The sequence below is a fragment of the Pan troglodytes genome, chromosome 19 (genome assembly GCF_028858775.2).
Source record: "Pan troglodytes isolate AG18354 chromosome 19, NHGRI_mPanTro3-v2.0_pri, whole genome shotgun sequence".
NCBI lineage: Eukaryota > Metazoa > Chordata > Mammalia > Primates > Hominidae > Pan > Pan troglodytes.
In genome coordinates this window covers 74633128-74647003 of record NC_072417.2, presented here as the reverse complement: position 1 = coordinate 74647003, position 13876 = coordinate 74633128, and the positions used below count along the sequence as shown (strand labels likewise).

The 13876-nt window shown below is 52.2% G+C and overlaps 1 protein-coding gene across 2 annotated transcripts in view; it reads right to left on the bottom strand.

Moving 5' to 3' along the window:
- Nucleotides 1–1591: 1591 nt before the first annotated feature.
- The window catches only part of TBX4 (T-box transcription factor 4), a 32937-nt gene continuing 20652 nt past the window's right edge, over nucleotides 1592–13876 (bottom strand). Inside the window, exons 6-9 of one of the 2 annotated variants that reach the window (XM_001142886.7) lie at nucleotides 7924–8076; nucleotides 6742–6830; nucleotides 6392–6621; nucleotides 1592–3808 (exon numbers count right to left, since the gene is read on the bottom strand). In XM_001142886.7, coding sequence (XP_001142886.4) covers nucleotides 3189–3808; nucleotides 6392–6621; nucleotides 6742–6830; nucleotides 7924–8076 — 1092 coding nt within the window. In that variant the 3' untranslated portion in view covers nucleotides 1592–3188. The remainder of the gene's footprint in view (nucleotides 3809–6391; nucleotides 6622–6741; nucleotides 6831–7923; nucleotides 8077–13876) is intronic. The other variant, XM_016932678.4, reaches the window with a different exon arrangement.

The window sequence follows — 13876 nt, the reverse complement described above, 5'->3', positions numbered from 1 at the left end:
CAGGCTCTTCTGCGGTTCAGGGCCAACTGTCTGTGGCTGAGTTGCTGCTGAGAGGCCTGCCCCGGCTTCTCCCCAGGGGCCTGGCCCTGGGCTGGAGAGCACAGCCCCCAAGGCTGCCTTCCCGTGGACATGCAGCTGAACCTTAATTGGCTTTTGTCCCCTTCCCAGGCAGGGCACAGCAGAAGCAGACCCTTTTCATGTGGCAGGTTTCTGGCCGATGATGTATGACCTGTTGGCGCTCCTGAATGGTGCCCTTTGTTTCAGGATATCCCATGTGCCCCCTTTTTATTGAGCTGTTGATTCAGAGGGGCAGGAAAGTTCCACAAATCCCACTGCAGGCCCGGCTCTGGCCATGCCCAGGTGGGGAAGCCCAGGGACCTCACGCTTCCCAGCAAGCTGGCAGGAAGCCGTGGGCTGCCTCGAGGCAAAATACCCCTTTAAGAAGTGGCTTTCTTCATGTCAGACTCAGCCAACCATGTGTTTGGAGAGAACCTGGGAACATCCGCGTTGCCCCCAGCCCTCTGCCTGGGCTCTAGAAGGTGTGGAGTGTCCCAGATGTGCTGTCTTCACCCAGAAAGAAAAGAGCACAGCAGGTGGGAGTTAGGAAGAGCCCTCTCTCTTCCCTGTCCCCTGAGCCAAGCTCAGTTAACATCTTTCTCCATGACCAAGAATCCCAAGGTGTGCGCCAGCAGCTAAGGGAGGATGGAGCTTGGCTTCCTGTTCTGCAGGAAGAAGTCCAGCCAGAGAGCAGCCTAGAGCCACAAAAGGACTCTGGAGAAACAGGAGACAAGGTGGAGTCTTTACCCAGCAGGAAATCTCATCTCAGTCCTGACAGGGCAAGGATTCAAGGGCATGCCTCCCTTGCCTTCTCTTTTCCTGGGTTCCTAGACCAGCCTGCAGTGGAGATGGTGGATGCGGGTAAGCAGCTTTGGGGAAGGAGCAATGAGGGGCAGGGCAGGTGGCAAGGCTGTAAGGAGGGAGACCCAGCAGCGCCTTCCTATGCCTGCCTCTTCCAATCTAGGGTGAACCTGGGCTGGATTTCACCTTGCTTTTCCTCTCTCCATCTTGTGGCCAAGCTTTAGGGACCTGGCAAAGGTGCAGGCGAATGGGGACTTTGCCAGGCCTTGACTCACCCATTCTGGGGTGATGGTGGTGATGAGCTCATGCCCCTGACTGCTCCAGGAAGCCCCCCGCACTGACTCGAACCTGCTCTTCAGTTCCTTTTCTGAAGCAGCTGCATAAATCCCACCAGGAATTCCCTACTTACGAGACCACTTCCCCCAAATGGCCAGCTTATGTGTTGACTGCTGAAAGGAGACAGATTCCTGCTTTACTGCCTGCCCGCCCTTCTGGGGTCTTTGTGGACCCTGGAGTCCAGATTCATAACCCAGGGAGTAGCATGAGATCAAAGGTGCAATTGCTCTGTGGTCCTAAGTGACTTCACTGTGAGCTCAGAGGCTCCACGGTACACATGTTCAGAGGTACTGAGGGCCTTACCTGACACTTGAGAAAAAAAATAGCAGCAAAAAAGAGGCAGAGGCCATTGCAGAGCCAAGAAATGACAAGTCAGTAATAAAGAGCATCCACACACTTCACAGTTGTAAAATGGCTTTATGTTCCGATATGCAAAATAAAACATCCATGCTATATAACAAAACACTTGAAGTTCCATATCACCTGTTAGCTAATGTGTTTTCTAAAAAAGCCTTATCTGTAGTGTGTGTGTGTTTATATATATATATATTTATTTATTTATTTATATGTTTTATCTAAACCATTCTTAGTTTTTAATATCAAACATGTAATAAAAATTTAAATAGATGTCTTTCCAAATACCCCCTCCAACGTTTATTTTTATTAAGTTCATTCATTTGTAGAAAGCAAAGCTGAATTTGACATGTGGCCTGCATTTGTGAGAGAGAGCGATATATAATATATATATTTATTTATTTATATAATATATAAATAGCTATTCAGCATGCAAAGAGTTTAGTGATTTCCCAAGCTTGATGGAGAGTTCACCCCAGCCACACTGATGGCCTGGTGGTGTTCAATGCTAAAACGCAGGGCTGAGGACTTTGTGAGCGCCACACTGGAGAATTCTCTTTGCTCCTCTGAGCTCACCGGCTGAATTTACTGGAAGAAACAAATTTTTTTCAACTATCTTTATTTCTGTTGGCCTTTCTCGCTCCAGAAGCGTAGATTTTCTGAGAGCAGAACAGGCCCTGGAGATGCCAGACATCAGCTCCAGTGTGGCCTCCTGGGGATGATGCCAGCTGAGGCGTGTTTCATAATTGCCCATCATCATAGGATGCAGATGGTATGGTGCCTGGGAGGCCGACTCTCCACACACCAGAGTGAGAGACTGTATGTTGGGGACCTAGGGGGAAGGGCTCTGTACTTTATTACAAAATCTGAATGATGACAGAGATGCTACTGGTTGCATTTTCCCTCCTCTATGAAGGGAAAAAAAAAACCTTTAAAAATACCCCTCAGGTGACATTTAGCCCATGACCCTTTCCGAACGTCATCCCTCAGACCTCAGAGCCCCAGTCATCAATGTCTAGGCCACTCACTGAGCAGCCAGCTGTACTATCAAAGTACACATTGTGGCTTAGCTGAGCCCACCTCTCAGGCAGTCTCACAGACTCTCCAGAAGTCAAAGGAGTGGGCCTCCTGCTACCAAAACCAGATTCTCAGCTCCCCTTGCAAAGAGAAGGCCAGGAACTCTAAGGTGTGCACAGAGTCCTCACACCCCAGCAGCGAGAATCTTCCCGCCCCAGCAGTGAGAATCTTTCCCCATGGGAGAGACCTCCCCACCTGGCCCCTGAGTAAATCAACCATTATAAAACCCTCTCAATAACTCATATGAACCCTCCACTCCCATCCCACCCACGGGCATGTCAAGAGATGTCAGATAACAATAGACCCAGGTCCTGCAGCCAAAATCACTTCTTAGATAAATGTGGTGTTTTTTTTCCTTGTCATGACCTCAGTTGTATGTCAGAAGATGGATGCTCTCCAAATACATACATGCCCGTGTATACACACACACACACACACACACACACACACACACACACACACACACTGGAATACCTTCCTGTGTTTCTTGGTAGAGTGCAGGCCACCCACAGAGGTTAATACTGGAGCAACACGGTCCCGGGGCTATGGAGGAGACGTGAGAGTCATCCGTCAGTCCAGTTCTCCACAGTCCCCATTCCTGAATGGTACTGTAAGGAAGATTCTCGGGACAAGGAGAAGGTTTGAGAGTAGAGAAACTCATTGGCAGCATTTAGATGTGGCGAGGGTGGCTTCCTCTCACACCCTGGGGGGAGGCCGCGCTCTCTTGGGAATGAGGTGCTGGGCCCCCGCTCTCGGACCTGAGACTGGGAGAGCTGATTGTAGACACTGAAGTGGGCATTTCCTGGTGGCTGGGAGCTCTGAGCGGAGAGGGTGGGCAGCCGCGGCATCATGGTGGTGGCGGTGAAGTGCGTGGGGAAGGGCTGGTACGGCACAGTCTCCATCGTCTGCACGCTATAGCTGGTGTACGGCGACACTGAAGTCCACATGTTACAGCTCAGCGGAGGTGGGGGCAGGTCGTCCACCCCAGACACCCCGGCAATCTCGGGCCCTGAACCTGAGTACATACATGCTTCTCTGGGGGTCACCTCACTGCAGTAGGAGGGGCTCAGCATTTGCTGGTCGTAGGGAGGGGGGGAACGGAAATAGTGATCCTCCCCCACCGAAGAGGGGGCTTCCAGATAGGATCGCTTGCAAGGTAAGTCCAGGTGGCGGGTACCGTCTGCTGAAAGACAAAGTAACATTCAGGAAGAACCATTTCCACCAGCCCAGGCCCCAGAGCACCCTGTTGGATGCTGGGACAGCCTGTCCTTGTCCCTCTGCGCCCGCCCTCCCCATGTTGCCATGGCACTCCCAGAGCCATTTCAATCAGCCACAGCTTTTATAGGGTTGCAGGCACCAAGAAGTGGGCAGATTACGGACCCTACTCAGAGGCCACGGGGGACACCACATCACCGGACACTGAGGGCCAGGCTTAGCCAGGCAGCACTCGGCTTTGATCCTTCGCCAGCTTGACTCTTGCAGAGTGAGAGGCCTTGGTGTGCAGTGGCATTCTCAGGCTAGGCCCTCCCTGGCCAAGGAAAGTAGAGGCACTTGCCAGGCCAGCCCATGCCCAGAGGCCACATCTGTCTGAAGTAGCCAGAAAATTAAGGCCATGAGGTTTCTGCCTCCATCCTCAGCTCCCAGGAAGACCTCAGGGAGCCAAAGCCACTTGTAGGCATGTTTCTGTTGCTTTTAGAAGATGAACTAACCTCACATGTGTTTAAAGAAGAGCCATCAGATTTTTACTACACAGATTCCAACACCACAGTGTCTACAAAATTAAGAAATAGAACTGATAATAAGTGTAAAAGGTGACATACTTTTCAGGCTAAGCAGATACTCTGGGGAAAGATGACATCAGATGCCACAAATCATGTATGTGTGCCTTTCGACATCCTCCACAAGGAGGGCCTAAGTATCTGGAGTGGCATGACCTCCCCTGGGATCCAGGGCTGACCCAGGCCTGAGGGTTTGGGGAGCAGCCCACTGAGCCAATTTAAGAACACTCATCCGGGCTGGGTGTAGTGGCTCACACCTGTAATCCCAGCACTTTGGGAGGCCAAGGTGGGCGGATCACTTGAGGTCGGGAGTTCGAGACCAGCCTGATCAACATGGTGAAACCCCATCTCTACTAAAAATACAAATATTAGCTGGGCATGGTGGCATACACCTGTAATCTCAGCTACTGGGGAGGCTGAGGCAGGAGAATCACTTGAATTCGGGAGGCAGAGGTTGCAGTGAGCCCAGATTGCACCATTGCACTCCAGCCTGGGAGACAGAGAGAGACTCCGTCTCAAAACAACGACAACAACAACAACAACAACAAAAACCCCACACATCCATGGCTCATCTTGGCCTCCCTCCTCCTGTTTTCTCCAGGGATTCATTCGGGGAGCTCTGTGTGTGCACCCACGGGGCTGGAAGCAGAGGGGCTAAATGGGTGTGAAGGCCTCTGCTCACCTCTCTCCTCTGCCCCTGCTGGTGGCATCTGCCCTGCCCAGGGAGACCTGCTCCTCTCCCTTGCCCAGCTCTCTCCTTTGCCCCTCACTCAGCCCGATTCTCCGTCTTCTCTCCAAATCCCTCTCTTCTCCCTGAGCTAAGCTCTTGATCCTGGCAGGTGGCCTACTCACTCTAGGTCAAGACTGGGCAAACTTTTTCTGCAAAGGACCAGATAGTAAATATCTTAGGCTTTGTGGGCCGCAGGGTATCTGTTGCAACTACGAAACTCTGCTGTTGTACCATGAAAGCAGCCGTAGACAACCTGTAAGTAAATGAGTATGGCTGTGTTCCAATAAAACTTTATGGACACTAAAACTTTAATTTCACATAATGCTCACATCTCATGAAATATTCTTTTGATTTTTTTCAATTGTTTTGAAATGTAAAAACTATTTTGTACAGGTAGCAGGCTGGGTTAGGTCCGAAGGCCACAGTTTGCCAACCCGTGCTCTAGGTCATTGAGTTCTAATGAGACTTGTACAGGGGATCTCGGAGCTCTGCCGGGCTAGTCCCTAGGACCAGGGCTGAGGGAACATTCCGGATGGCAAGCAAAAAAGTCCCCAGGCTCATTCCGAAGGGAATTTCAGCAGCCCCATGAGGTCTTCTGGTGGAGTAACACGAATCATTGCAATTCTATCCATGGAGGAATCAAGACCTGGCACAGAGCACAGATGTGATGGTGCCCAGCTCCGGGCTCCTCCTCTTTACGAAGAGGCCTGGCACAGAGGGTGCTGTGGCTTGTCTTCCCAGCCCCCACCTACATCCACAATAGCTCATCTCAACTCTCAAGCAGCCTCTGCAGATCCTGGAAGGAATGATTGGGTGGAAGGCCCTGCACGTGAGACACCAAGTCCTCCCTGTTCTGGAATTGAGGTTGCTTTGACAAATAACAGCCCCAATCCCAAAACCTCTGGACTGGGAAGTGTCAGCCTCTTCCTGCACTTCCAGGCAGAGCCCAGCTCACCCCATGAGGCTCTCAGAGCAGTGACTGCAAAGCAACACGTGGAAAGGTGTCTGGGGACACCGGGGCTACAAGCTGTCTGTGAGGGTTCCAAAGGCAGCATGAGAGATGAGAACCAGCATCCCTGCACTGGAAAAGATGGCCCTGCGCCCAGCTGTGATCCCTAACCCTTCAGGCCCACTCTCCCAGGCCACACAAGCACGAGATGAGTGTGTGTGTGTTGGGGGGGGGCGCTGCAGAGTGGTTTCGGGGAGAACCTCACCGCTCCTCTTACCCTCTAGGGCTTCTAGACCAGGAGAGCCCTACCTCGTCTTTTCAGGCAGTGATAGAAGAGGCTTGAGTCCCTCTGGGTGGGAAAGGTGCTGAGGGGCAGGTCCTGCGGCTCCGCGAGCTGTGAGTGTGCCCCGTTCTCGTGCTGGTAGTGCTGGAGTGCCTGGTGGGTGCCGAGCAGGGGGCCCACATCTGGTGTGGCTGAGAGCTGGGGGGAGATGAGCCTCTGCCTCATGATGCTTTTGGAAATCACGGGGTATTCTTTGCTGAAGGGGTGGGGAGGACAGGAGGAGAGACAGGAAGAGAGTGAAGATACATCGAGGGTCACAGAGGCCACGTGCCTGAATCCCATCTGCCTGCCCCACCCCCAGGCTACGCAGCCCTACCTCTGCAGTCGGGCCACACGCAGGTCACTGTCATCACTGCCCCGGAATCCCTTGGCAAAAGGGTTGTTCTCAATTTTCAGCTGGGTGATCTGTGGGGAGAAAACACATAGGGTCACCAGTGTGAGGCACACAAATGTGTCTCAGTTTCCACATTTGTAAATGGGATCATAACATGTAACCTCCCTCCCTCAGGGGTCGCTCTCCAGCCTCACCGCTTCTCAATACCGTCCTTGGGGAGGAGGGTGGGACTGGACTGGCCTCTGGCCTTCCCTCCTCCCCAACCCCAGGCACAGGCAGAACTGGGGCAGGTCTGGGGAAGTGGGCCTTGCCATTCACACCTGGTTCGTCCCTGGCTCCCTACTCCTCACTCTCCACCCTCTGATTCTTTCTCCTGCTCCCCAGCCCTCTGCACTGCCGGGCTTCTGTCCCCATGGGTCTCTCCTGGGGACCTGTAACATCTTCCCAGTGAGCATCCCGGGCCTGCTGCCTGAGTCTGTGCAACTACATCAGGCTCTGAGTGACCGTTCTAGATGCAGTTCCGACTCTGTCACTCTTCTGCCTAAAATCCACCACAGCCACGGCCCTTCCCCAGTGACCCCTGCCCACCTTGCCAGTCCCCGTGTGCATACTGTGGAAAGCAGACGGGCGGCAGAGCACGGCTGTCAGTGACTGGGACGCAGTGGGGGTGGCCGGGCTGGGCAGGGCAGTAGCGAGGGTGGGAGGTGGCTGGGGCACCTCCTATCACAGCCTGGGAAGGGCCTCCGCTCAGGCTCTGCTTCCACACCCCAGCTGACCCCACCCCAGGGCTCCTATCCCCATTCCCTACCCCTGTCTCTGAAGGTACCAGGAGATGAACCAGGAGAAAGAACATTGTGGAATGTAAGGGCCCAATGCTCAAACCACAAGGCAGACTCCAAGCTCCTGGTTTTTACAGTGGCCAATTTTCTCCATTCCCCAAAACACAGAGACCATAATTCCTCTGTGCTGGAGATGGACATATCTAGGGTCCTTTTCTGTTCATCATTCAATTTGCTCACGGCTCCGAGGGACTCTAGGCTTCTGAGGTCCCTGCACTGGGCCTGCCCAAGCCCTGCTGGGACTCTGGCTTCACACTCTGCCTCTCTGCATGGTGGAAGAGAACGCAGGGTGGTGTTAAGTGGGGCTGTGGGGCAGTGGCTGTACCTTGTGATTCTGGTAGGAGGTCACAGAGATGAAGGAGGTCTCTGGGAACACGTGGGTGCAGAAAGCAGTGTTTTTGGAGCCGAAAGCATTGTTCTCATCAGCCTTAACGATGTGGAGCCGTGGCTGGTACTTGTGCATAGAGTTGAGGATGATCTGGAAGAGAAGGGTCTCATGCTGAGCTCCAGGTCCCCATCCGCAAGCCCCAGGCCCTTGACCTCATTCTTCTGGCCCTGGCCTGGTTTTTCTCATTCTCCTCAAAGCCCAGGATCCGGGGCCTACCGACCAGGACTGGAGCTCCCAAGTGAAGAACCAGGCCCCTGGGCCCCAAACTCTCCCCACCCCAGCCCTACTTAGCCTCTCTGCACCAGCACTAATGCCCAGCTCCAGGCCCTCCTTGATGTGACCAGTTGATTCACTGTGGTAATGGAGAACTTGAGTAAGCCCTTAACACTGTCAAAGCCCACTGTGAACTCAGCACAGTGTAGCAGGTGGAATTCTGAGCTGTCAACAAAAGTCCAGGGTGCCACCGAGTCACTGTTTGATCTCAGACAAGTCACTGGGCTTCTCTGTGCCTCAGTTTCCACATTTGTAAATGGGATCATAACATGTAACCTCCCTCCCTCAGGGGTCCCCCTCCAGCCGCACCTCTTCTCAATACCCTTCTTACACATGACCTGCCTCTTCTAGAAATACTTGGGTTTTGCAGGATGAGAGAGAGGGAAAAAGCTGAGGAAAATGTCCCACTGTAACTTTTTTTTGTCACATTGCTCATTTGTTCATGCATTTCTTTTCTTTCCTTTCTTTCTTTCTTTTTCTTTTTCTTTTTCTTTTTTTTTTTTTTTTGAGATGGAATCTCACTCTTGTTGCCCAGGCTGGACTGCAGTGCCGCAATCTTGGCTCACTGCAACCTCTACCTCCTGGGTTCAAGCGATTCTCATACCTCAGCCTCCCAAGTAGCTGAAATTACAGGTGTGCTCCATCATTCCCAGCTAATTTTTATATTTTTAGAAGAGACAGGGTTTCACCATGTTGGCCAGGCTGGTCTCGAACTCCTGACCTCCAGTGATCCGCCCACCTTGGCCTCCCAAAGTGCTGGGATTACAGGCGTGAGCCTCCGCACCTAGCCTTGTTTATGCATTTCTCAACGTTCACAGAGGCCTGCTGACGGTGTGCTGGGGAGACCCAAATGTATCCTGCCTTCAGACCTGCCTAAGGCCGCTCCCAGCCCTCAGAGAAGCTCTTCAAGCGTTCAAGGTGCCAAGGTAGGAGACGGCACAGTTTCCAAAATAGTGCCATAGAAGGCAAGAGGCCCCCGATCCCAAGGGCCCTTGAGGATGCCATGGGCTGGGGGAGGCGGGTTGCCGCGGCTGGACAAAGCTTAGCAAAGCGCCCTGGAGGCGCGGCTGCCAGAGCCCCCGGGGGCCGCTCACAGTAGTTGCTGCTCCAAACCTGCTTCATTTGGCTGCGCCCCACGGTAGCAGCTGCATCATGTGCCATTAAAATGTATTTTTTATCGTTGACATTTGCCAGACGCCCTCCCCATTGAAGGCAGGACCAGGAATTTGGGGCATTTTATCAGCCCTGCGGCTTCTGTTAACCCTTCAGTTTCTGTCCTGGCCAGGCCAGGCGGGCCCTCGGGTCCCCTTCCCCTCTGAGCTCCCCTCTCCGTAGCTGGCAGTGCCCTTTCCTTGGGTTGGTCGTTGGGCTGCCACCCTTCTAGGTTTCCAGGGATGGGACCTGGTACTGACGCTTAATGAAAGGTTTAACCTGTTAGTGACCAGAGTGCCAAGAGAAACGCCAGAGTCAGGCTCTTTTATGGCAAGCCTTGGCCAAAGTCTTAGTCTGGGAAGACTCTGCTCTTATCGTGCCCTGGGGCACAAGGATAGCCTAGAGAGCCAGCTCAGCTGAGGAATGGGTGGGCCAGGACCTGGGCTGTGGGTACTGGCCTTCCCTGGGCTCCTCGGTTGAGCTGGGTGACTCCATCCAGCAGGAACCACACTTTCTGCCTTCTGCACTGGCCACTCCCGCCTCAGCCCTCAGTGACAAACCTCCGGACCTTCACGAGGCAAGTACATAACTCCCAAACCCCAAACCAGGTCCTGCAGCTGGGGACCTGCTGCCCGACTGGGGGCCTGCCAGGTGAGGAATGCAGAGTGAGGCTACAGGACACAGGTCCCGCTCAGAGAGGCCTCGATGTCTGTGCCTTTCCAGGACGCTGGGGATGCTCCTGTGGCGAGAGGAACTGGGCCTGGAAAACACCTCCCAGCCCCTTTAGGTGACTCCATCACCGTGCACTATTCACAGAGCTGCAGGCATCCACAAAGGACCCACGTTCCCGGAAGATCCAGCAATGGAATACCAGGGAGGTGGCCCGATAGCTCCAGGAATGCCCAGTTCCTACCTGTGCACCTTTGCACATGCAGGTCCCTCTGCTGTCTTGATCTTCCTTTCCCATTCTTTTCTCACCTTCTGGGCCTAACATCTCTTCTAGGAAGACCCAGATCTTCCAGGAAGTCTCAGGTACAAGGGCCTGCTCTGAACGCCCAGTTCTGAAACTTACTTCTCATGTGTTATCTACCTGGTTGTCATTCTGCATCCTAGTGGCTTCCTATTTCTTCTTGTCCCTTCAATTAAACTCTAAACTCCTCAGGAGAAAGGGCTATACCTTTTATCCTTTTGTACCTCCAGGCTCCTTTGCCCCCAGACAGGATCTAGTGAGTGCAAGGTCGGGTTTGAGAGTGGGAAGATCTGGGCCACGACCACAAACCCTCCGTGGGAACGTGGGCAAGTCCCCTCCTCTCTGGTCTTTGCTTGCTCACTAAAGACGAGATCATCTCTAAGGCATTTCCTAGGTCAAAAGTGGTGATGAAACATGTGCAGAGATGATCTCCCATGAGTTCCCCGATGTTCCAGCTCCTTGGCATGAAGGCCTCCCCCAGTCACTCTAGCTCTCCAAAGGTGGCAGCACAAAGGGAGAACAAAGACCATGGGCTGAGAGAACCCAGGACAGAGCCATAGGCACCAGCACCTCATGAAGGCTGTGCAGGACACTAGGACACATGGCAGCAGCCACCCTGCTCCTGTGACACCTGGGCAGTCACAAGCAGTTGTGGGCTCGTCAAAGCCCTGGGTATCATCATCAACTCCCCTTCTCCTCACTGTCATCCACCTCCAGGTCCACTCAGTGACTGATTCCTGTGACTCTATCTATAAAACAAAAGCCCCTCCATTCCCTTTGCACACCCCTGCTTCAGGCCCCACCATCTTTGGCTGGGCTGCTAGGACAGCCTCCCCCTACCTCCATCTACTTTCTCTCCATTTCCTCCTGAAACACATCCCATCAGTTCACTCCCCTGCTCAGAACCTTCTGGGAAATTCAGGAAGATGCGCATTGCTTAAGAGCAGGGCCTTTTGTATTTCCTCCTCTTTCCCCCACATCCCCTCCTACCACTGCTGCCAGTATATGGGGCTCAATAAATGCCTTATATACACAATCCACCTTTGATTGTTCCCTCTTGACCCTTGGAATAAAGGCCAAACTCCTTAGCCTGTCAGACAAAGTCCCTGATGACTAGGGTGGAGAGAGTGCCCAACACATCTTCCGAGGCAGGGAACCAGCCAGGCTCACAGGGAAACCTGCAAAGAGGGAAGCTGCCAGTCCTACAGGGGCAGGTGGGAGCCACTAGGTGAGGGTAACCCCGGTCATAGAGAAGTCAAGAAGGGTGCAGACGCCTTCATGATCTCTGTTCACCAGCGTCAAGTCCTGAGCAAGCTCTTCTCCTTCTCCAACCATTGGGGTCCCCATCTATGAAGTGGGGCCTTTGACTAAGTGGTCCCAAACACCCCTTCTGACTCCGACAGTCTAGAACCTGGACAGGTATCTGGAAGAAAGTCCCGCCCATTGAGCCAAGACAAGTATAAACTTGAGCCTTAGCCCCATCAGCCGGGAGAATGTGAAACCAACTCAGTGACTCACACACCTGGCTTTGCTCGGAAGTTCCTCAGGCGCCACATTAAACTACTTTGCCAGAGTTTCACATTTATATTTGCCGCAGAGGATATGCGGCCAAATGGGCCAGCCACGTCAACAACCCCACTACATGACTGGTTCCGTCATCATCGTTTCACAGAAATGGGATTCATTATGTTCTGGCCACAATTCAGAAGGCTGATCTATTTTAACAACTGCAATTGTGCCAAACATCCCTCTCCTCAAGAGATCGCCTTAGCGTGCTTGGCCAATAAAGCCCAGATCTATCTACATTGGAATCACAGAACATTAGGGCATGGAGAGGCAGGCCATTGAGATCATTCGTGTCCAGCTCTCTAATTTTACAGATGAGGAACAGAATGCTGGTAGTGGAGACGTGACTCACCCAGGAACACACAGCTGTTTGGAGACACAGTCTGGAGCAGGATCCAGATGGCCTGTGAGAGAGCACACACTGCTCTCAACAAGCTCAGAGTTAATGAGAAGGTGCCAATTAAACACTGTAAGGGACTTGGGTCAGCAGGCCCTACAGAACACAGAACACATGTTATCTGGATGCTAGCCCCTCAAGAGTGTGGCTAATGTCCATTTTGTCAGATACTAAAACCAGATTTACCCTGCATCATAATTTTACTTTCTGTGACTACCTTCTCTATCATCCTTCTGATCCTCCCCGGCCCTACAAAGAGGTTAGGACAGTGACAGGATCTCAGCTTAAACACCAAAGAAGGAAAGAAAGAAAACTGAGACCCCGGATGATAAGAGGTGCATCCAAGGAAAATTCAAACTAGATCTAAGTCAGGGAGCCCATCAGCCCACTCAAGAGGCCTTGCCCAGGGAACCTTAGGCATCACTCCCATGGGAGCAACACTGGGGTGGTACCGTGGGGCCTCCAAACCTTCCTGCCTTCTGCCACAGCAACAGCAGTAACAGCTGGCACTTACTGAGCATAGCTTATGTGCCAGGCCCTGTGCTAAGCCATTTACATCCACCATAAAATTAATCTTTACAGTATCTGTATAAAGTAGGCATTAATTATTATTGCCCTTATTTTAACAGGCAAGGGACTGAGGGTCAGGGAGGTGCAGGCATTTGCCCAGCATCAGACAGTCGATTTCAGGCACAGCCAGAATTGGTACTAGTTTCCAAGCCTGAGTTCATACCTTAACCTGGCTGGGGAGGGTGGGACCTGATCTGGAGTTCAGGGCTTGCCACATTGTCAGGGATCAGCAAATGTGGGAGGAAAGGAGGAAAGAGGGAGATAAATAGCTCTGGGTCCCCACTGGCAGATTAGCAGCATAAGCTTTGGGGGGACATCTGCCCCTGGCAGGGGAAGTGGCTTTGCTGTCTGATTACCACCCCCTTCAGGAGTTTCTCATGCACTTACCATCCACCAGCACCCACTGGCTTGCCAGACACGGTGGCTAGGCACTAGGATGTCACAGTGATTGGAAACCTCATGGTTTACTATCTGGTGGGGTAGTCACATAGTAACCCCGAAAATGAGCAGAAATAAGTGGTGAGAAAATGTAGTGAAAGAAAGACTGCATTTATCATGGTAACAAATCAGGTGACACACCTAACAAGAAACGTGCAGGGCCATTTCAAGGAAACCTGAATACGTTTTGAAGAACCAGAAAACCCTCAGCAAATAGAAAAGCCTTCCTATCAGTCTTCTCTAAGTAAATTTATAATTTAAGGCAAATCCAATAAAAATACAAATAAGCTCCTTTTTTTAACACTACAAGCTTATTCTAAAATTTATGTGAAAAAATAGACAAGACTAGCCAAGAAAACTCTGAAGAAGATCAAGGAGGCCCAGTCCTGCCAAACACTAAAACCTATTATCCAGTCTCAACAGTTGTTAAAAGACTGGCATGTGAACAGGCACACATTCATATAGGGATTTAGTGTTCAGAAATAAGGCACCTCAACCAGGGGAGGAAAGGGGACAACTCAATT